Source organism: Hyperolius riggenbachi, chromosome 9 (genome assembly GCF_040937935.1).
Source record: "Hyperolius riggenbachi isolate aHypRig1 chromosome 9, aHypRig1.pri, whole genome shotgun sequence".
NCBI lineage: Eukaryota > Metazoa > Chordata > Amphibia > Anura > Hyperoliidae > Hyperolius > Hyperolius riggenbachi.
Window position 1 is genome coordinate 261061442 of NC_090654.1, and position 23434 is coordinate 261084875.

General features: G+C 45.7%; 1 protein-coding gene across 1 annotated transcript in view; it reads right to left on the bottom strand.

Moving 5' to 3' along the window:
• MNAT1 (MNAT1 component of CDK activating kinase) overlaps positions 1 to 22710 on the bottom strand; it is a 222069-nt gene extending 199359 nt beyond the window's left edge. The window contains exon 1 of the mRNA XM_068252150.1: positions 22599 to 22710. Coding sequence (XP_068108251.1) covers positions 22599 to 22687 — 89 coding nt within the window. The 5' untranslated portion in view covers positions 22688 to 22710. The remainder of the gene's footprint in view (positions 1 to 22598) is intronic.
• Positions 22711 to 23434: the final 724 nt, after the last annotated feature.

The window sequence follows — 23434 nt, forward strand, 5'->3', positions numbered from 1 at the left end:
TGGGTGCAAGGCAAAGCCGAAAAACATCTCATCCTGCTCTTGCAAAAGTCCTGGCGGCGTTAATTACTATTCCCCCTGCAGGTCGCCATGGACTCAGGGATAAAATGTAATTCGGCTGCCAGCTGTTGCTGGCGGCAAAATTAAAGGACCCTTGTTGTGAAAATATTGAAATGTAAAATACATGTAAAGGTATATAGGTAAAAAGTACTTTTCTTCCAGAGTAAAATGAGCCATGAAATACTTTTCTCCTATGTTGCAGTCACTTACAGTACCGGTAAGTAGTAGAAATCTGACAGAACTGACAGGTTTTGGACTACCCCATCTCCTCATGGGTGATTCCCAGGATTTTCTTCATTTTGAAAAGCAGTTAGTGAATGGTAGTTTCTGCGTCCAACTGCCAAAAAAAGTGTGGAGCGAGCAGGGAGGCTGGCCAGCATCTTTGTATACATCTTTTTCAAGGCGTGTCATTATAAAGAATAAAGGCCATGCTGAGAATCCCCTATGGAGAGATGGACTGGCCCAAAACCTGTCAGTAATGTCAGATTTCTACTATACCTACCTACTATAAGTGACAGCAACATGATGATGATTGATGGATGATGATGATGATGATGATGGATGATGGAGGAGTAGGAGTAGTAGTAGTAGTTCTGATGGGCTGTTATGCTGACAGTTTGATTTTGGTGGAATTTTTTTTTCACTAAATACTACTGTATGTATACTTACTTCTGACAAAGCCCGTTTACGGGTAAAACATGTTGAGTGTGTGTTGCACCCATCTCGCTCACATCAAAAAACGGGCAGTAGGGTGAGTGTCTGAGTGTATTCAGAGCCCGGTGTATATATACCAGCGTGGTAGCGAGCAGGATGTATATAGCCCACCTCTAATCATTTTGGCCCTCTGATGTCTCATATATTGCTAGGCAATAGTCTATTGGTCACCGCAAAGCAGTTATTTAACGCTCACATCTTTTGTCTGTGCCGCTATCTTTCGACATATGCTTGTACAGCACGGTCTTGTCTGAATATATGTTTTTGCTGCTCCTTTCATTTCAATAGAACTCAAAAGTTAAAATTTAGTGCGTTTAGGGGCCTGTCCCAGTAGGGAAAACATATTTGTGTTTTACAGTAATTTGGACTCCGTCTTTTGACGGCACCCAAATTACTGTCTGAGTGGCACTGTAGTCATGATTCACATTACAGCCTGTGGCAGCACCGGCAGCGCCCACATTTCCTGCGCTGTTTTTGCCTGTCTCACTGCAGGTAAGCGTCTGCACATTTCCTATGTAATGCACATCTCACTGTGGAATTCTGATTGATTAGAGCAGGAAACCAAGTTATAGAGAAGCCTGTCAGGGCCCTCTCCCTGCTTCTCATGCATTAGTAAATATGCTTTAAAAATTAGAAATCAGTATGACAGGTTCTCTTTCTGCTTAAGCTGCAACAAGGCAAAGATTTCCCTTTATAGTAACAAACTGACAGAACTGTCACCACATTTTCTTAGTGCCCGCTAGTGGACATATTTCATCACTGCAAATTATCCTCTAGCGCAGAGTTCCCCAACCCTGTCCTCAAGGCCCACCAACAGTACATGTTTTGCAGGAAACCAGTGTCTCAGCAGAGCCGATTAACTACCTCTGAGGATTTCCACAAAACATGCACTGTTGGTGGGCCTTGAGGACAGGGGTGGGGAACACTGCTCTAAAGTATGCATGTCAAACGAGCCATCAGATTTGGCCCCCAAGTGATTCCCCACTTTGCATTGTGTTTGGCCCACTCTAGACCACAATGGAAGCTATATTGGAGATGTAACCCTAAATCACTAGTGAAGCCATATGGAGGAGGAAGGGGGAAAGCACTAGACACCAGGGAACTGTTTAGGGAAGGTGGGGGGATAGACACCAGGGAACTGTATAGGAAAGGTGGGGGGATAGACACCAGGGAACTGTATAGGGAAGGTGGGGGGTACTAGACACCAGGGAACTTTATAGAGGAGGGATGACTACTAAACACCAGGGAATTGTATAAGGGAGAGTGGAGGCATTAGACACCAGGTAACGATATTGGGGAGGGAGGAGGACCACTAGACACTAGGAAACTGTATAAGGGAGGGGGACTATTAGAAACCAGGGGACTTTATAAGGGAAGGAGGTAGCTAATAGACATAGAAGTTGGGCCATTACTTTTTGTCAATTTCAGCCCATTTTGTATATTAAGTTTGACACCGCTGCGCTAAAGACACTGAAGGGTCTGACCTAAGGTCATCAGTACTGTTCCAATAAAACATCCCCGTGCCAGCACCTCCCCCCCCCCCCCCCCCCCCCCATACACACCATTCCTCCTACAAGGTAACCTCAATTAAAGGTGCCCATACATTGGTCATTTTTTTCTGTAAATATGCGGCTGATTCAATCATTTGATCAAATCTACTAGAAAACTATGCCACAAATGATGGCCGGTCAGTTTTCAGTCAAAGCCGATTGTCAAAGTGGATGGCTTGAGACGGGCGATAGGTCAGGAGCACAGCAGTAGCAGCGTACAATTTTCGGATAAGAAACACGCAGTGTGGGCAGCTGCCTGCTGGCGCATTTCCCGTTTCTTCTTGTTATGCTTCACAGGGAATACTGTTGATCTTACCACTGAGGTGAGAACTTCCCAGAGCACAAGGTCTAGGTGACCACGGGTGTTCACCCTAAGGCCCACTGGGGCCAAAAGGACTTCGCTGCCTAGGGCCCACCAGGTTGCGCTCCAGGTAGTCCTAACAGTGGTTCAGAGAACAGCAACACTGCAATGTGGAGAGAGCAGGGTACCAAATTAGCAGGCAATATTGTGGTTGAGACAGTTCCGCGGTCAGGGCTGGCAGAGTTAAATCATAAGCGGTATAACAATCCGAGGGTCGAGACAGGCAGAGTTGAAGCGTAAATGATATAACAGGCACAGGTCGGGGCAGGCGGAGATCAAGCGGAGTCAGGAACAAGCCGAGGTCAATAACAGAGATCAATCAGAGTATAAGGCGGGCAGAAACACGGGGCTACTGCTAGCAAGCTGCACGAACTGACAGCAATGATGCTCAGGGTTAACAGGTTTAAATAGGCCCGCTTGGCGCCAAAGGCAGAACGCCGCACATGCGTACAAGTGGACGCATGGACTCATTGCGCATGCGTACTATTGTCTGCATGAAGGCGTCCGCGCAGAGCATGGTGACATCACGCCGAAGGGCGTAACATCATGCGATATGCATAACACATGTCGGCCCTTCCTGCACACGCGAGTGTGAACCAAGCCCTGGGACAAACGAGCAGAAAGTTGGCGAGTATGACACTTCTCTTCACAGCCACCGGGCGCTCCTCCCTGTCTGTTCTCTCCCAGGACACCTAAGTCATGTGACAAATACTAAAGGCCGAACACTAGAGGCCGCTAGTGAATGCATAAGGTACATGCCATGGTGCCTCTAGCATTCTGCCTCCAGTGTTGGTTAACCTCCTTAGCGGTAACCCCGTGTGTGACATGGGGTAAGCCGCCGGAGGGTGCCGCTCAGGCCCTGCTGGGCCGATTTTCATAATTTTTTTTTTGCTGGACGCAGCTAGCACTTTGCTAGCTGCGCCAGCACCCCGATCGCCGCCGCCGCGCGCCCGATCGCCGCTATCTGGTGCGGCGCGCCCCCCCCCAGACCCCTGCGCTGCCTGGCCAATCAGTGCCAGGCAGCGCCAAGGGGTGGATCGGGTCTCCCAATGACGTCCCATGGCGACGGGGGAAGCCCTCCAGGAAATCCCGTTCTTTGAACGGGATTTCCTGATCGCCTATCGCCGGAGGCGATCGGCGGGGCTGGGGGGATGCCGCTGTGCAGCGGCTATCATGTAGCGAGCCCTGGGCTCGCTACATGATTTAAAAAAAAAATATCAAAAAAAAACTGCTGCGCTGCCCCCTGGCGGTATTTTTCATACCGCCAAGGGGGTTAATGGACATGTGACACCGGCATCCCAGGAAAGAAGAGATGCAGCGGCAGACAGATGCCTGGATAGTGTACTGGTTAAAAGTGAATGGGAACCCATATTTAAAAAAAAAGTCAGATACTCACCTAAGGAGAGGGAGGCTCTGGGTCCCAGAGAGCATTCCCTCTCCTCTCCTGGTCCCCACTGTTCTGCTGGCTCCCTCGTAGCGGTATTCGACTGTTTCGGTCAAATACCGCAGTTTCCCGGCCGAAGGGAGGCTTCGGAAATGCTTCGGGAGCATGAGCGCTCCCGAAGACGGGCCGCTCTACACTGCGCATGCGTGAGCGCCCACTACGACGAACTCGTGCGTGCGCAGTATGGAGCCGCCTGTCTTCGAGAGGACTCGGCTACCGAAGACTTCCGAAGTCCCCTCGGTGGGGGATGTGAACGGGGGAGCCAGTGCAGCATCGGGAGAGGAGAGGGAAGGCTCATTAGGACCGAGCCTTCCCTCTCCTTAGGTGAGTATCTGACTTTTTTTTATTTAAATATCGATTAATTAAAGCCATTTAGCTTTAAAGCGGTATTGTCACCATAAAAATCTGATTTCAACAGCAACTGGTCTGAGTGTATTAAGTGATAAAGATGCTACTCCTGCATTCAAAACTATCAAAACGTTTTCTGCTGTTATGGTTTGGAGTGAACACATACTTTAGGAGCACTGGCCCTTTAATAGTCAGTGCCAAACAGTTGCATGCTGGGAGTTCTTTTTATCTATAATATATTCCTCCTTTTCCATTTATTTCCCTGCCTAGCTTCCTATCTGAAACATGATCCTCTGCTCACTTGTGTTTACAAGCAAGGCTACGGTGGCTCAGCGATTGGAGAAGAACAGAAAAAAAGTTAAGGGCAGAAATTACATCAGGATTTAGCCTCAAACTGTGGGCAAAAGACATGGTTCCCACCAGGAACAGAATTCTCTTCATTTACTATATAAAATTCACTGAAATCAAAACATGGACAGTACAATACATGTGTTATGTAAGTAGATCAAGTATTAATCTACTTATATATGTGTGTGTGTCCCCCCCCCCCCCCTGGCATAGTATGGCTAATCCTGCTGCTTTAAGGGCTCCATCTCTGAAACAGCAGACCAGAATTCGAATCTCGGCTCTTTCTATTCAGTAAGCCAGCACCTATTTAGTATGGAGACCTTGGGCAAGACTCCCTAACACTGCTACTGCCTATAGAGCGCGTCCTAGTGGCTGCAGCGCTGGCGCTTTGAGTCTGCAGGGAGAAAAGCACAATATAAATGTTCTGAGTCTGTATGAGTGTAAGCTCCATTGCCTACACTCTGCATGTCCCGGGGGAAGACCTGCGGGGCCCAGCAGACAGTGCATGGTTTCACAGATGTTTAATACATTTCATAGTGAAATCTATTGAAAATATGTGCACGGTGCGCAGAGAAATTTGATCAGATAGCTCCCTCACTTATCAGATTATGATCTGTTGTCCACAGTGATCAGTGCAGGGCCAGCTTAAAGTGGACCTGAACTATTGCACAGGACAGAAGGAAACATAGAGAAATGCACCCTGTATGTATTTAGAGAGTTTAGCCTGTCTAATTCCCCCTCATCTGTGACTAATCACCACTGTAATTTGATACAATACAATAACATTTGTAAAGCGCTTTTCTCCCATAGGACTTAAAGCGCATAGTTGTGTCTCAGATTAATACAGGCTTGCAGGCTGGGTTGTGTTACAGAGGAGATAGTCAGATGTTCATGAATGCCAGACTGAAGAGGTAGGTTTTCAGTTTAGACAAATGCTTCCAGGGATTGAGCTGTTCTGATTGGGTGTGGCAGGGAGATCTCTCCCCGTGTCAGCTGACTGCCACGGCAGATAAGCTAATTTGAAAGCACTGGATGATCACAATATGAAAGCAGAAAGTAGAAACACTGAAGATTTATCGTAGGATTTTTCTTTTATCAGCTGTATAAAATAAATGTTTTTCTTTAAAGATTATTATGCTGTTGCGTATCTTTTAGAGCAGAGAGGAAGTTCTGAGTTCAGGTCCGCTTTAAAGGACAACTGAAATGAGAATATGGAGGTTGCCATATTTATTTTCTTTTAAACAATACCAGTTGCCTGGCTGTCCTGCTGATCTATTTCGGCTGCAGTAGTGTCTGAATAACATTGCAGCTAATCTTCTCAGTTCTGACTAATGTCAAAAACACCTGATCGGCTGCATGCTTGTTCAGGGTCTTTGGCTAAGGCCGGTTTCACACTACATATCGGTCTGGGGCTGCACCACACCGCCCGAAAACAGCCTTGGGGGATTACTGCATTAATACGCGGTAATCCCCGTCTGGCAGCAAGCCAAGCAGGAAGTGATGCTTACTTCCTGTGGGCAAATCGATAACGTGTGCGGAAGTGTATTGCTAAAATAAGCTTCCAGGCATGTACAACGTGTAAAACTTGCGGCATGTCACCGTTGAGGTCGCACAGTAACGTAGAATTGCACTTGTGTTAGATTAGCTATTTATGCTATGCGGCACTGCGTCGCATGTAGTGTGATACGCCCCATAGACTTTCACTGCCTGTGTGTTAGGCTGCGGTAAAATGCCGCAGTGTGAAAGGCCCCAAAAAGTATTAGAGGCAGAGGATCAGCAGGGCTGCCAGGCAACTGGTATTGCTTAAAAGGAAATAAATATGGCATCCTCCATAGCCCTCTTGCTACATTTGTCATTTAAAGGACATCCAGGATGAAAATAAACTAATGAGATAAACAATTGTATCTATCCTCCATTCTAAACATTACTTTTTTAGCAATCCCATAGTTTTATTTTATATTTAAATCTAAGGATAACAAGATTTTGCTGCTAAAACAGAAAGAATTTGTGATAATTCAGGTTGGAGTGAGATTGAGATGTCTCCCAGAGCAACACTGCTGAATATATGCAAATTAACCATTGTTGCCCTTAGAAGCTAAACACACCTCCAGATCCGCTGGAATGCAATGATGTGTCAGCTTGTTAATTTGTACAGAGCCATAATAATAATGCAATGATGTGCATGGCATGGATTAATTTGGCTCTATGCAGTAGGGCTTGTAACACCGAGAGGTACAGACTAACCAGCAAGCTCATGGTGACCCAGAACTCATTGGAGTGTGTAAGGTACTACAATGGTCCTAAAAGCCCCCTTACTAAAATACTAAGGATAACAAAAGTTTGCTTTCTTAAAACAGAAAGAATTTGCGATAATTCAGGTTGGAGTGAGCTTGAGATGTCTCCCAGTGCATCACTGCTGAATATATGCAAATTAACCATTGTTGCCCTTAGAAGCTAAACACACCTCCAAAACCACTGGAATGCAATGATGTGTCAGCTTGTTCATTTGTACAGAGCCATAATAATCCAACATGTATACAGACTGTTTCGGATCGTTTGATCCTCATCAGTGCATGGCATGGATTAATTTGGCCCTATGGACCAACATGCATACAGACTGTTTCGGATTGTTTAATCCATGTCATGCACTGATGAGGATCAAACAATCCGAAACAGTCTGCATGCATGTTAGATTATTATGGCTCTGTACAAATTAACAAGCTGACACATCATTGCATTCCAGCGGATCTGGAGGTGTGTTTAGCTTCTAAGGGCAACAATGGTTAATTTGCATATATTCAGCAGTGATGCACTGGGAGACATCTCAAGCTCACTCCAACCTGAATTATCGCAAATTCTTTCTGTTTTAAAGAGGAACTGTAACGACAAAACGGCCCCTGGGGGGTACTCACCTCGGGTGGGGGAAGCCTCAGGATCCTAATGAGGCTTCCCACGCCGTCCTGCGTCCCTCGGGGGTCTCGCTGTAGCCCTCCGTACAGCCGTGACGTAATATTTACCTTCCTGGCTCCTGCGCAGGCGCTCTGATGGCTGTCGGCGCCGAAGCAGGCGGAAATACCCGATCGCCGTCGGGTCTGCTCTACTGCGCAGGCGCAAGTTTCCGGTGCCTGCGCAGTAGAGCGGACCCGACGGAGATCGGGTATTTCCGTCTATTTCCGTGCCGAAAGTCGCCACAGCGCCCCCGCTGGAGCCAGCAAAGGTAAATATTGAACTGACAGTCGGCACAGTCGCCGGCTGTTCGGAGGGCTGCGGCGAGACCCCCATGGGACAGAGGACGGCGTGGGAAGCCTCATTAGGATCCGGAGGCTTCCCCCACCCGAGGTGAGTACCCCCCAGGGGAGGTTTTTGTTGTTACAGAGTCTCTTTAAGAAAGCAAACTTTTGTTATCCTTAGTATTTTAGTAAGAGGGCTTTTAGAACCATTGTAGCCCCTCACACACTCCAATGAGTTCTGGTTGACCATGAGCTTGCTGGTTAGTCTGAACCTGTATACCTGTATATTTAAATCTACTTTTTAAGTTTTTACTGTTTCATGGCCTCTTCTCAATTGAAGTATGCCAGAGCTAAAATCTGTGAACTATTGCCCCTTCTTATCTCTTTGCTGTTCTCTGAAGCCATTTTCTGCCGGGAAAGTGTTTTATGGCTGTAATTCTTTATTCGTGAGGGCTACTCTATAGTCCTGACCCGGACAGAAACTCTTTATTACTCTTGATTTGTAACTCTTTAAGGCAGAGAAAGAAAAAAAAGGAACACAGCATAGTTATTTGTGTGCTAGGCACTGTACATACACTATCTCATAATTTCACTAGTTACCTCATATGTCCTTTGCACTGTACAGGGTGGGCCATTTATATGGATACACCTTAATAAAAGGCGAATGGTTGGTGATATTAACTTCCTGTTTGTGGCACATTAGTATATGTGAGGGGGGGAAACTTTTCAAGATGGGTGGTGACCATGGCGGCCATTTTGAAGTTGGCCGTTTTGAATCCAACTTTTGGTTTTTCAATAGGAAAAGGGTCATGTGACACATCAAACTTATTGGGAATTTCACAAGAAAAACAATGGTGTGCTTGGTTTTAACATAACTTTATTCCTTCATGAGTTATTTACAAGTTTCTCTTTGTTTACAGCCATTGACATGTCGCCGAGATTAACACGTGAGGAGCGGATAGAAATCGCGTTCATGTCTGGTGACTGCAGTAACCGGGTCATTGCAGCAGATTTTAATGCAAGACACCCTACGAGACCACCCATCTTCCATGCTACAGTTAGCAAACTGCTTGCTAAGTTTCGTGAAACTGGTTCAGTGTTGGATTTGCCAAAATGTGGCCGCATGAAATCTGTCACTAATGAAGAAACATCAGTGGCTGTCCTAGCTTCATTCAGCAAGAGCCCACAGCGCAGCACTCACCGCATGTCACTGGAGAGTGGCATTAGTCGAACATCCCTTCGGAGGATATTAGCTACTCACAAATGGCACCCTTACGAACTCCAGCTACTGCAACATCTCAACAAGGATGACCCAGATCGGCACACTGAATTTGCAGAATGGGCAAAACAAAGATTGGAACGGGACCCTAAGCTTACGCAGAAGATTTTGTTCAGCGATGAGGCACACTTTTATGTGAATAGTGAAGTTAAACAAAACCACCGCTATTGGTCTGACACTAACCCACATTGGATAGATCCCTCCAAAACTGTTAGAACAAAAAATATGATGGTATGGTGTGGTATATGGGGTACAATGATAGTGGGGCCATTCTTCATCAATGGAAACCTCAAGGCCACTGAATATGTGGAATTGCTACATGATGATGCGTTTCCCTCTTTATGCACTGAAGCTGGCAAGTTCCCTGAGTTTTTCCAGCAAGATGGTGCACCACCACATTATGGGTGTCAGGTCCGAGCATTCCTAGATGAGCAGTTTCCTGGAAAGTGGATTGGTCATCGTGGGCCAGTTGAATGGCCCCCAAGGTCTCCCGATCTGACCCCCTTAGACTTTTATCTTTGGGGTTATCTGTAGGCAATTGTCTATGCTGTGAAGAACGAGATGTGCAGCACCTGAAACTACGGATAGTGGAAGCCTGTGCTAGCATTTCTCCTGTAGTGTTGCTACCAATGTGTGAAGAGTGGGAGAAGAGGGTTGCATTGACAATTCAACACAATGGGCAGCACATTGAACACATTTTATAAGTGGTCAGAAACTTGTCAATAACCCATGAAAGAATAATGTTATATTAACCACTTCCCGACCGCCTAACGCACAGAGGCGGCCGGGAGGTGGAGCCCTGAAGGACCGGCTCACCCACAGAGGCGGCGGCCCTTCTAAGGGCATGGGCGGAGCGATCGCGTCATCCGTGACGCGATCCTCCGCCGGCGCCTGTCACCGCTCGCCCGCCGCAACATCCCGCCGGCTATACAGAAGCGCCGGCGGGATGTTAACCCCGCGATCGCCGCATACAAAGTGTATAATACACTTTGTAATGTTTACAAAGTGTATTATACAGGCTGCCTCCTGCCCTGGTGGTCCCAGTGTCCGAGGGACCACCAGGGCAGGCTGCAGCCACCCTAGTCTGCACCCAAGCACACTGATTTCTCCCCCCCCCTGCCCCAGATCGCCCACAGCACCCCTCAGACCCCCCCTGCCTACCCCCCAGACCCCTGTTTGCACCCAATCACCCTCCTAATCACCCATCAATCACTCCCTGTCACTATCTGTCAACGCTATTTTTTTTTATCTCCCCCCCTGCCCACTGCCCCCTCCTGATCACCCCCCCCCCACCCCTCAGATTCTCCCCAGACCCCCCCCCCCCTGTGTACTGTATGCATCTATCCCCCCTGATCACCTGTCAATCACCTGTCAATCACCCATCAATCACCCCCTGTCACTGCCACCCATCAATCAGCCCCTAACCTGCCCCTTGCGGGCAATCTGATCACCCACCCACACCAGTAGATCGCACGCAGATCCGACATCAGATCACCACCCAAACGCAGTGTTTACATCTATTCTCTCCTCTAAACACCCACTAATTACCCATCAATCACCCATCAATCACCCCCTATCACTGTTACCCATCAGATCAGACCCTAATCTGCCCCTTGCGGGCACCCAATCACCCGCCTACACGCTCAGATTGCCCTCAGACCCCCCCCCTTATCAATTCGCCAGTGCAATATTTACATCTGTTCTTCCCTGTAATAACCCACTGATCACCTGTCAATCACCCATCAATCACCCCCTGTCACTGCCACCCATCAATCACCCCCTGGCACTGCCACCCATCAATCAGCCCCTAACCTGCCCCTTGCGGGCAATCTGATCACCCACCCACACCAATAGATCGCCCGCAGATCCGACATCAGATCACCACCCAAGCGCAGTGTTTACATCTATTCTCTCCTCTAAACACCCACTAATTACCCATCAATCACCCATCAATCACCCCCTATCACCACCTGTCACTGTTACCCATCAGATCAGACCCTAATCTGCCCCTTGCGGGCACCCAATCACCCGCCTACACGCTCAGATTGCACTCAGACCCCCCCCCCCCCTTATCAATTCGCCAGGGCATTATTTACATCTGTCCTTCCCTGTAATAACCCACTTATCACCTGTCAATCACCCATCAATCACCCCCTGTCACTGCCACCCATCAATCACCCCCTGTCACTGCCACCCATCAATCAGCCCCTAACCTGCCCCTTGCGGGCAATCTGATCACCCACCCACACCAATAGATCGCCCGCAGATCCAACATCAGATCACCACCCAAGCGCAGTGTTTACATCTATTCTCTCCTCTAAACACCCACTAATTACCCATCAATCACCCATCAATCACCCCCTATCACCACCTGTCACTGTTACCCATCAGATCAGACCCTAATCTGCCCCTTGCGGGCACCCAATCACCCGCCTACACGCTCAGATTGCCCTCAGACCCCCCCCCTTATCAATTCGCCAGTGCATTAGTTACATCTGTTCTTCCCTGTAATAACCCACTGATCACCTGTCAATCACCTGTCAATCACCCCCTGTCACTGCCACCCATCAATCACCCCCTGGCACTGCCACCCATCAATCACCCCCTGTCACTGCCACTCATCAATCAGCCCCTAACCTGCCCCTTGCGGGCAATCTGATCACCCACCCACACCAATAGTTCGCCCGCAGATCCGACGTCAGATCACCTCCCAAGGGCAGTGTTTATATCTGTTCTCTACCCTAAACACCCACTAATTACCCATCAATCACCCTCTGTCACTGCTACCTATCAGATTAGACCCCTATCTGCCCCTAGGGCACTCAATCACCCGCCCACACCCTCAGAATGCCCTCAGGCCCCAGCCCTGATCACCTCGCCAGTGCATTGCTTGCATCTATTCCCCCCTCTAATCACACCTTGAGACACCCATCAATCACCTCCTGTCACCCCCTAGCACACCTACCCATCAGATCAGGCCCTAATTTGCCCCGTGTGGGCTCCTGATCACTCGGCCAAACCCTCGGATCCCCCTCAGACCCCCTTCCGATCACCTCCCCAGTGCATTGATTTCATCTATTTTCCCATCTAACCACCCCCTGAGACACCCATCAATCACCTCCTGTCACCCCCCTAGCACTCCTATCCATCAGATCAGGCCCAATACAACCTGTCATCTAAAAGGCCACCCTGCATATGACCGGTTCCACAAAATTCGCCCCCTCATAGACCACCTGTCATCAAAATTTGCAGATGCTTATACCCCTGAACAGTCATTTTGAGACATTTGGTTTCCAGACTACTCACGGTTTTGGGCCCGTAAAATGCCAGGGCGGTATAGGAACCCCAGAAACGGACCCCATTTTAGAAAAAAGACACCCCAATGTATTCTGTTAGGTGTATGACGAGTTCATAGAAGATTTTATTTTTTTGTCAAAAGTTAGCGGAAATTGATTTTTTTTTTTTTAACAAAGTGTCATTTTTCACTAACTTGTGACAAAAAATAAAATCTTCTATGAACTCGCCATACACCTAACGGAATACCTTGGGGTGTCTTCTTTCTAAAATGGGGTCACTTGTGGGGTTCCTATACTGCCCTGGCATTTTAGGGGCCCTAAACCGTGAGGAGTAGTCTAGAAAACAAATGCCTCAAAATGACCTGTGATTAGGACGTTGGGCCCCTTAGCGCACCTAGGCTGCAAAAAAGTTTCACACATGTGGTATCGCCGTACTCAGGAGAAGTAGTATAATGTGTTTTGGGGTGTATTTTTACACATACCCATGCTGGGTGGGAGAAATCTGTCTGTAAATGGACAATTGTGTGTAAAAAAAAATCAAACAATTGTCATTTACAGAGGTATTTCTCCCACCCAGCATGGGTATGTGTAAAAATACACCCCAAAACACATTATACTACATCTCCCGAGTACGGCGATACCACATGATTGGCACTTTTTTGCAGCCTAACTGCGCTAAGGGGCCCAAAGTCCAATGAGTACCTTTAGGATTTCACAGGTCATTTTTGTTTCAAGACTACTCCTCACGGTTTAGGGCCCCTAAAATGCCAGGGCAGTATAGGAACCCCACAAATGACCCCATTCTAGAAAGAAGACACCCAAACATATTCTGTTAGGAGTATGGTGAGTTCATAGAAGATTTTATTTTTTTGTCACAAGTTAGCGGAAAATGACACTTTGTGAAAAAAAACAATTAAAATCAATTTCCGCTAACTTGTGACAAAAAAATAAAAACTTCTATGAACTCACCATACTCCTAACGGAATACCTTGGGGTGTCTTCTTTCTAAAATGGGGTCATTAGTGGGGTTCCTATACTGCCCTGGCATTTTAGGGGCCCTAAACCGTGAGGAGTAGTCTTGAAACAAAAATGACCTGTGAAATCCTAAAGGTACTCATTGGACTTTGGGCCCCTTAGCGCAGTTAGGGTGCAAAAAAGTGCCACACATGTGGTATCGCCGTACTCGGGAGAAGTAGTACAATGTGTTTTGGGGTGTATTTTTACACATACCCATGCTGGGTGGGAGAAATACCGCTGTAAATGGACAATTGTGTGTAAAAAAATCAAAAGATTGTCATTTACAGAGGTGTTTCTCCCACCCAGCATGGGTATGTGTAAAAATACACCCCAAAACACATTGTACTACTTCTCCCAAGTACGGTGATACCACATGTGTGGCACTTTTTTGCACCCTAACTGCGCTAAAGGGCCCAAAGTCCAATGAGTACCTTTAGGATTTCACAGGTCATTTTGAGAAATTTCGTTTCAAGACTACTCCTCACGGTTTAGGGCCCCTAAAATGCCAGGGCAGTATAGGAACCCCACAAATGACCCCATTTTAGAAAGAAGACACCCCAAGGTATTCCGTTAGTAGTATGGCGAGTTCATAGAAGATTTTATTTTTTGTCACAAGTTAGCGGAAATTGATTTTAATTGTGTTTTTTCACAAAGTGTCATTTTCCGCTAACTTGTGACAAAAAATAAAATCTTCTATGAACTCACCATACTCCTAACGGAATACCTTGGGGTGTCTTCTTTCTAAAATGGGGTCATTTGTGGGGTTCCTATACTACCCTGGCATTTTAGGGGCCCTAAACCGTGAGGAGTAGTCTTGAAACTAAATTTCTCAAAATGACCTGTGAAATCCTAAAGGTACTCATTGGACTTTGGGCCCTTTAGCGCAGTTAGGGTGCAAAAAAGTGCCACACATGTGGTATCGCCGTACTCAGGAGAAGTAGTATAATGTGTTTTGGGGTGTATTTTTACACATACCCATGCTGAGTGGGAGAAAGATCTCTGTAAATGGACAATTGTGTGTAAAAAAAATTAACAAATTGTCATTTACAGAGATATTTCTCCCACCCAGCATGGGTATGTGTAAAAATACACCCCAAAACACATTATACTACTTCTCCTGAGTATGGCAATACCACATGTGTGGCACTTTTTTGCAGCCTAACTGCGCTAAGGGGTCCAAAGTCCAATGAGCACCTTTAGGCTTTACAGGGGTGCTTACAATTTAGCACCCCCCAAAATGTCAGGACAGTAAACACACCCCACAAATGACCCCATTTTGGAAAGTAGACCCTTCAAGGTATTCAGAGAGGGGCATGGTGAGTCTGTGGCAGATTTCATTTTTTTTTTTTGTCGCAAGTTAGAAGAAATGGAAACTTTTTTTTTTTTTTCTTTTTTCACAAAGTGTCATTTTCCGCTTACTTGTGACAAAAAATAATATCTTCTATGAACTCACTATGCCTCTCAGTGAATACTTTGGGATGTCTTCTTTCCAAAATGGGGTCATTTGGGGGGTATTTATACTATCCTGGAATTCTAGCCCCTCATGAAACATGACAGGGGGTCAGAAAAGTCAGAGATGCTTGAAAATGGGAAAATTCACTTTTTGCACCATAGTTTGTAAACGCTATAACTTTTACCCAAACCAATAAATATACACTGAATGGGTTGTTTTTTTATCAAAAACATGTTTGTCCACATTTTTCGCGCTGCATGTATACAGAAATTTTACTTTATTTGAAAAATGTCAGCACAGAAAGTTAAAAAAATCATTTTTTTGCCAAAATTCATGTCTTTTTTGATGAATCTAATAAAAAGTAAAAATCGCAGGAGCAATCAAATAGCACCAAAAGAAAGCTTTATTAGTGACAAGAAAAGGAGCCAAAATTCATTTAGGTGGTAGGTTGTATGAGCGAGCAATAAACCGTGAAAGCTGCAGTGGTCTGAATGGAAAAAAAGTGGCCGGTCCTTAAGAGGTAGAAAGCCCACGATCCTCAAGTGGTTAAAACCAAGCGCACCATTGTTTGTCCTGTGAAATTCCCAATAAGTTTGATGTGTCACATGACCCTCTTCCTATTGAAAAAACAAAAGATGGATTAAAAATGGCCAACTTCAAAATGGCCGCCATGGTCACCACCCATCTTGAAAAGTTTCCCCCCTCACATATACTGATGGAAGTTAATTTCACCAACCATTCCCATTTTATTAGGGCGTATCCATATAAATGGCCCACCCTGTATTTCAAGCCAACGCACAGACTGATATATAACAAGATCTTCACTTGTACATTTCCTGCATTCCCATAACTTTATTGTATTGACTTATACCTGCATTGTATGCAGCGAGGTTTCCTCACTGGAATTCCCACCCACTCCAGTCTGCAGATCTAGTGTGAGAATGGAACGTCTGCCTAAAAGCTACTCAGATAAAATTGTGTAGCTGACACAAAGCCAATAACAGAAGCAATCTATAAACACTGCAGTATAAGCAACCCACATCCGACAGCATCACAGTCTAAAACTCCAACATTCTGCAAGGCTGCATTGTAAGAACCACCGGATTATTAAAGGATACCACAACTGACATGTGGCATAATGAGATAGACATGGGTATGTACAGTGCCTAGCACACAAATAACTATGCTGTGTTCCTTTTTTTCTTTCTCTGCCTGAAAGAGGTAAATATCAGGTATGTAAGTGGCTGACTCAGTCCTGACTCAGACAGGAAGTGACTACAGTGTGACCCTCACTGATAATAAATTCCAACTATAAAACACTTTCCTAGAAAAAATGGCTTCTGAGAGCAAGAAAGAGATAAAAAAGGGGAAAATTCTTATCAGTGAGGGTCACAATGTAGTCACTTCCTGCCTGAGTCAGGACTGAGTCAGCCACTTACATACCTGATATTTACCTCTTTCAGGCAGAGAAAGAAAAAAAGGAACACAGCATAGTTATTTGTGTGTTAGGCACTGTACATACCCATGTCTAACTCATTATGCCACATGTCAGTTGTGGTATCCTTTAAGTATTGACAGATTATCCATCTATACAAAACATGCTGTGAACCGTATAAACTTGCATACACATCAATACTCTCCTGCACTGTATACTAGACCCTTGCTTGACACATTTTGGCAAGTTATAGGGGAAAAAAAGTTGTAAAAATTAATTTTATCACTTTTTGCACAGAAATCCTGGGAAAATTGAACGCTAGGGAGGTAAGCACACCTGAAGTGACAAATAGCATGATGAGATAAAACGGGAGCATATTATTATTGATTTATAAAGCGTCAACATATTCCGTAGCACTGTACAAAGTATATGGCACCAATCTTACTTAAAGTGGACCCAAATTAAAAATACAAGATTTCAGAAATAAAATCTATTTTCTAAATTATAATAATAAATAGCAGCCTTTTTTCAGCTGCATGATGACAAATATAAAATATTTTACAATTTATTGGAGAAACCCCTCCCTTCCTTTCAAATTGCCGGGATTTTTCCGGCAAACTGGTGGAGTAGATGGTGTCTGGCAATGGAGGAATTGCTAATGGCTGCGACCAGTATAACCCTAGCTATGAAAAGAGAAGGGTGAAAAGCATGCACTGAAACGATCATAGGCTTGAAGGAGTGTTTATTTATCTTTGCATGTGTCAGAGTGGTGCAACTAAATATTTTGAATTAAAAAAATGTTTGGTTTGGGTCCGCTTTAACCACTTAAAGAGAACCCGAGGTGGGGTTCTGACAATGCTATCTGCACACAGAGGCTGGGTCTGCCTATACTGCCCAGCCTCTGTTGCTATACAGTTCCCCCCCCCCCCCCCCCCCCCCCCCCAAGTTCCCCTGCGCTCTGCTGGCCCCCATAAATCACAGCCGCGCTGTTGACACGCAGCGGGCTGTGTTTACATCTGCAGCTGCCACGCTCGCCGCTCCCCCGCCTCCCGCATAGCTCCGGTCCCCGCCCACATCCTTTCCCTCCAATCAGCGGGGAGGGAAGGGACGCGGGCGGGGACCGGAGCTATGCAGGAGGCGGGGGAGCAGTGAGACTGACAGTACAGAGGTAAACACAGCCCGCTGTGACACGCTGTGTGTCGACAGCGCGGCTGTGATTTATGGGGGACAGCAGAGAGCAGGGGGAACTGTATAGCAACAGAGGCTGGGCAGTATAGGCAAACCCAGCCTCTGAGTGCAGATAGCATTGTCAGAACCCCACCTCGGGTTCTCTTTAAGGACCACAGGCTTACACCTCCCTAGTGACCAGGCTATTTTTACAATTCCATAAAAAAAAAGAACCAGTATCGCTGCACTCAAAAAAAAAAAAGAGAACCATTTGTTGCAAAAATATATGCTTCACTGTTTAATCCAATTGAACTAAACCCAAATCCATTATGGGTATGGTTGCATATATCTTAGTACATGACCATACAAATCACCACACTACCTAATACAGGACATTGTCTACACTGAATCCCCACCATTGATATCATGGACTAATTTAAATACCCACCCCACTAGCTGCTATAATAAATATGCTAGGATCCATCAAGTTCAAAAACGATGAAGCTTCAATGATTAGAAAAAAGCCAGTGGTGGTGGTTAGAGTTCTCAGATAGAAAAAGGATTGTGCACAATAAAATCCTAAAAAACAATTCTTTATTTTTTACATTTCAGTACTCTGCAGCTTTAACAGCTCGCTGCACGGCCATAGAACACTAATTAATGTTTCCTCCTTTTGTTGCCACCAACAGTGCTTTCTGTTGGTGGCATCTGATCCCTGCTGTAGGCTTTGTTTATTTGTATTAATTTATTGGTTCTTTAATTTTAAATACATTTGATTAATTTTTCTTTTCCCTACCCCTCCCTCCCACGAGGTCCAATCAGGGCGATTCTCTCTCATAGGCATCAGCCTATGAGAGGGGATCGAGTGGCGAGCCGCTCTAGAGAACAGCCAAGTGACAGGGCTGTCCCCAGTACAGCACTGGAGTAGATCGCAGCGCTGTACAACATAAACAAACGTCGGTTTCTTTTCTATACTGTCTGCCAGTGACGAGCGCCACTGGCAGACTGCTGATGGAGCGCAAGCAGGGATGTGCATGCATCAGCGCGCGTGATCCACACAAATCCCCCCCCCCCCCCCCCCAGGACTTTCAGCGTTAGGTGGTCCTGGGGGAGCCACTCTGTGGCCGCTGATTGGAGTTAGGCAGTTGTAGAGTGGTTAAAGTGGATCCGGGATTACTCATTGCATAATTGTGCTCCTTTCATATAGTTTATAGGGCATTCCTCAAGGCAAATACTTTTTTTTGTTTTAATACTCTAATTCTCTATAAACTAAACAAGCCTCGTCCACAGCTCCTTTTGTGCCTTGGCACTGTAGCAAGGGCTTATGGGAGCTCAGTCTGGGCAGGAGGAGGAGGAGGTTACTAGCCATTGATTTCAGAGGCAGAGGGGAGGAGGGAGGAGGAGAGGGGACTGAATTTACACATAGGCAAGCTGATAGCATCTCCAGCCCTCAGCCTGTGACAATGTGACAAACAGAACATGGCTGCCCACATTGTATCACAGGAATAAATAATCATAAACTTTTGAAGCAGTTTGCGGCTGGATATGCTGTGTAAACTATCTAAACTTTAGATAAGATATATAGACAAGTTACTTGTTCTAGTTAGTTTTTTTATCTCGGATCCGCTTTAAGCCTGGTACAAACATCAATTTTGAATTTTTGTAACGTAATAATGATTTTAGGGATGGCCAATGCCATGCAAAGAATTCTGCCTTGTATGCAAATTTGAAGTGTTCCTGAGATGTGGGAAATCTACATAGCTGGGGATTCCTCCATCCCCCTCCAGGCTGATCGTTCTCTCGCCATCCTCCTGCGCCGCCTGGATCTTCGGGAATTTGCCTAGGAAAGTCCTCCAGTCGGCTGCGAGCGCTCTCCCTCGTGGAGCACTCTGCGACTGGGCAGTATTACCGCGCAGTACGCCCCAGATCGGAAGACTTTGCGGGGTGAATTGCCGAAGATCCAGACTGCGCAGGAGGATGGTGAGGGAGCGATCAGCCTGAAGGAAGCCACAGGTATATTTTATTCTCTCCTGCCCATCTCAGGTTCCCTTTAATGCAATCTATAATGTGTTTGGACTCGGGTCAGTCAGTTAAAGAAAACCTGTAATAAGTGCCCCTGGAGTGTACTTCTCTTCGGAGGGGGAAGTCTCTTGATCCTAATGAGGCTTCCTGTTGTGCAGCAACGATCCAGCGCTGGCTCCCTCGATCAACAGCAGATGACAATATGTACCTCGGAGATCCAGCACAGGTGCAGGACAAGTTTCAGCAGTAGAGTGGACCCGACTAGACTATTTCCACCAGAGCCCGAGAGGAAGCTGGTACTGTGCCTGCACTGGATCTCAAAGGTAAATATCGCCACATGCTGCAGGCGCTACTGTGACTACGCACATCTTGTCGGCAGTATTTCGGGGGGAGCCAGTGCTGGATCGGGGCTACACAGGAGGACAGGGGAAGCCTCATTAGGATCCAGAGGCCCCCCACTCCAGAGGTAAGTACCCCATAGGGGCACTTTTTTTCCTTACTAGTTCTCTTTGAAGTTTCCTGAGCCAAAAATTATTTCTTTAATTTGTCTCTTCCAGCCCCATAAGCCTGGATCGCTCCCACGCCGACATCCTCCGCTTCCTGGATGCTTCCATCTGCTGGAAAGCTTTATGGAGATGCAGATTTCATTTTTCAGCACGACCTGGCACCTGCTCACAGTGCCAAAACCACTGGTAAATGGTTTACTGACCATGGTATGACTGTGCTCAATTGGCCTGCCAACTCTCCTGACCTGAACCCCATAGAGAATCTGTGGGATATTGTGAAAAGAAAATTGAGAGACACAAGACCCAACACTCTGGATGAGCTTAAGGCCGCTATGGAAGCATCCTGGGCCTCCATAACACCTGAGCAGTGCCACAGGCTGATTGCCTCCATGCCACGCCACATTGAAGCAGTCATTTCTGTAAAAGGATTCCCGACCAAGTATTGAGTGCATAACTGAACATAATTATTTGAAGGTTGACTTTTTTTGTTTTAAAAACACTTTTCTTTTATTGGTCGGATGAAATAAGCTAATTTTTTGAGATAGGAATTTTGGGTTTTCATGAGCTGTATGCCAAAATCATCAATATTAAAACAATAAAAGGCTTGAACTACTTTAGTTGTGTGTATTTGAATCTAAAATATATGAAAGTCTAATGTTTATCAGTACATTACAGAAAATAATGAACTTTATCACAGTATGCTAATTTTTTTAGAAGATCCTGTACAGTCAGCAGTCACACACAGTGCAGTAGGTATATATACAGTACAGTAGTTACACAGTGCAGTAGGGGGGGGGGGGGGGGGGTGTGTGTGTGTATGTATGACTATACACAGTGCAGTAGGAGTATACACAGTGCAGAAAGTGTATATACAGTAGAGTACAGCAGCTACAAAGAGCAGTAGGTGTAGGTACACACTGTGCAGTAAAGTAGATTTATATACAGGTGTATATACAGGGCAGTAGGTACACACAGTGCAGAAAAAACGGCGCAAGACGAGGGTGGACGAAAAGGGCGCCACAATGGACGTAGCTTGGTTAGTTTTAGGCAAAAACGGGGGTTGTGGTTAGGGTTAGGCACCACCTGGGGGGGGGGGTGGTTAGGGTTGGGCACCACTGGCAGGGTTAGGCACCACCGGGGGGTAAATAGGGTTAGGCGCCACCAGGGGAGTGGTTAGTTTTAAGCTGGGTTGGGTTAAGCTGTATTGTTGAATTACGTAACGATTTATAACATTAATATCTTTTCATTATTATTTCCAGTCTGTAATTACAACGGTATTTATCATTAACCAAGTTTGACAATGATGTTTATCGTTATCAGATTTCGTTATCCACCCGTGCCATTTTGTTATCAAGCCAAGCCCTTTTTTCATGCATGCCAAAACAGTATGTGTATATAGTAGGTACACACAGTGCATTACATGTACATACAGGGCAGTAGTTGTATATACAGTACAGTAGGTACACACAGTGCAACAGGTGTATACACAGTACAGTGGGTACACAGAACAGTATGTATATACATATAGCACAGTAGGTACACACAGTGCCGTAGGAGAGAGATAATATATATATATATATATATATATATATATATATATGTCACTATACACGGTGCAGTAGGAGTATACACAGTGTAGTATGTTTATATACAGTACAGTAGGTACACACAGTGCAGTACAGTAGATGTATATACAGAGCAGTATGTACACACTGCACAGTAGTTGTATATACACAGCAGTATATACACACAGTTCAGTAGATGTATATACAGAGCAGTATGTGCACACAGTGCAGTAGCTGTATATACAGAACAGTATGTACACACACAGTTGCAGTAGCTGTATATACAGAGCAGTATGTACACACAGTGCAGTAGCTGTATATACAGAGCAGTATGTACACACAGTGCAGTAGCTGTATATACAGAGCAGTATGTACACACAGTGCAGTAGCTGTATATACAGAGCAGTATGTACACACAGTGCAGTAGCTGTATATACAGAGCAGTATGTACAAACTGTGCAGTAGCTGTATATACAGAGCAGTATGTACACACTGTGCAGTAGCTGTATATACAGAACAGTATGTACACACAGTTGCAGTAGCTGTATATACAGAGCAGTGTGTACACACAGTGCAGTAGCTGTATATACAGAACAGTATATACACACAGTGCAGTAGGTGTCTGTACAGTAGATATACACAATGCAGTAGTTGTATATACAGGCAATAGGTGTAACAAGGCAGTAGGTACACACAGTGCAGTACAGTAGTTGTATATACAGGCAGTGAGTTGATACACAGGGCAGCAGGTACACACAGTGCAGTAGGTGTATACACAATGCAGTGCAGGCAGTAAGTACACTCACAGTGTATGGCCGCACACATTCACCATCAGCTTTAGGGACGGATTCCTATATTTGGTGGTTTTACACCTCGGGCAGCCCTGATCATCCATCTTCCTATCACTCTGCAGCCAGTGCTCCGCAATTACTGTCCTCCCGGCAACCTCAGCTCGGAACTTCGGTTCCCCCAGCCGCAGTGCTGCAGTGTGTCACACTGAGAGGATCTGTAACTACTCGGCTGGTGTCTGCAGGAGAAACATCCCAGCATCTATTCTGTTATTACAGAGAGAGAGAGGCAGTTCCCTGAAGCCAGGAGTGACTGAAATCCTCCAAGCAGAAATTATTTACAGAGAGATAAAGAGGGAAGGGAATTTGGTTCCCAATGAGGGACTGAGTTGGGAGCTATGTGACTAGCCCCCCTAGTATGGATAATCAGATGTACCCCCCAAAATCAGTAGCTAGCCAGAGGGGCCCTCAGTAGTAGGCAACCCTTAGTAGTTGGTCGCCAGAGGGCATAGCTCCCAACCGTTCCTCTTTTGGAGGGACAGTCCCGTTTTGGGAACCCACTCCCTCTGTCCCTCTTTCTCCCTCATTTGTCCCTCTTTCAGGACTGATATAAAGATTTATGTAAATACTGTATATGTATTTTTCTACTGAAAAATGTGTTTAATTGGCTCTTAACTTTATTATCATCCTTTAAATTGATATATTTCTTAATGTCAAATGTTAATATGAAGAAAAACTAGCGATGATATGATATAAAGGACCAGTGTATTTTGAATTCTAAAATTACATCTTTTATAATTTTAGAATTTTTAGCGATATGTGTGGCTAGGGGTATGATTAGAGGTGTGGCTAGG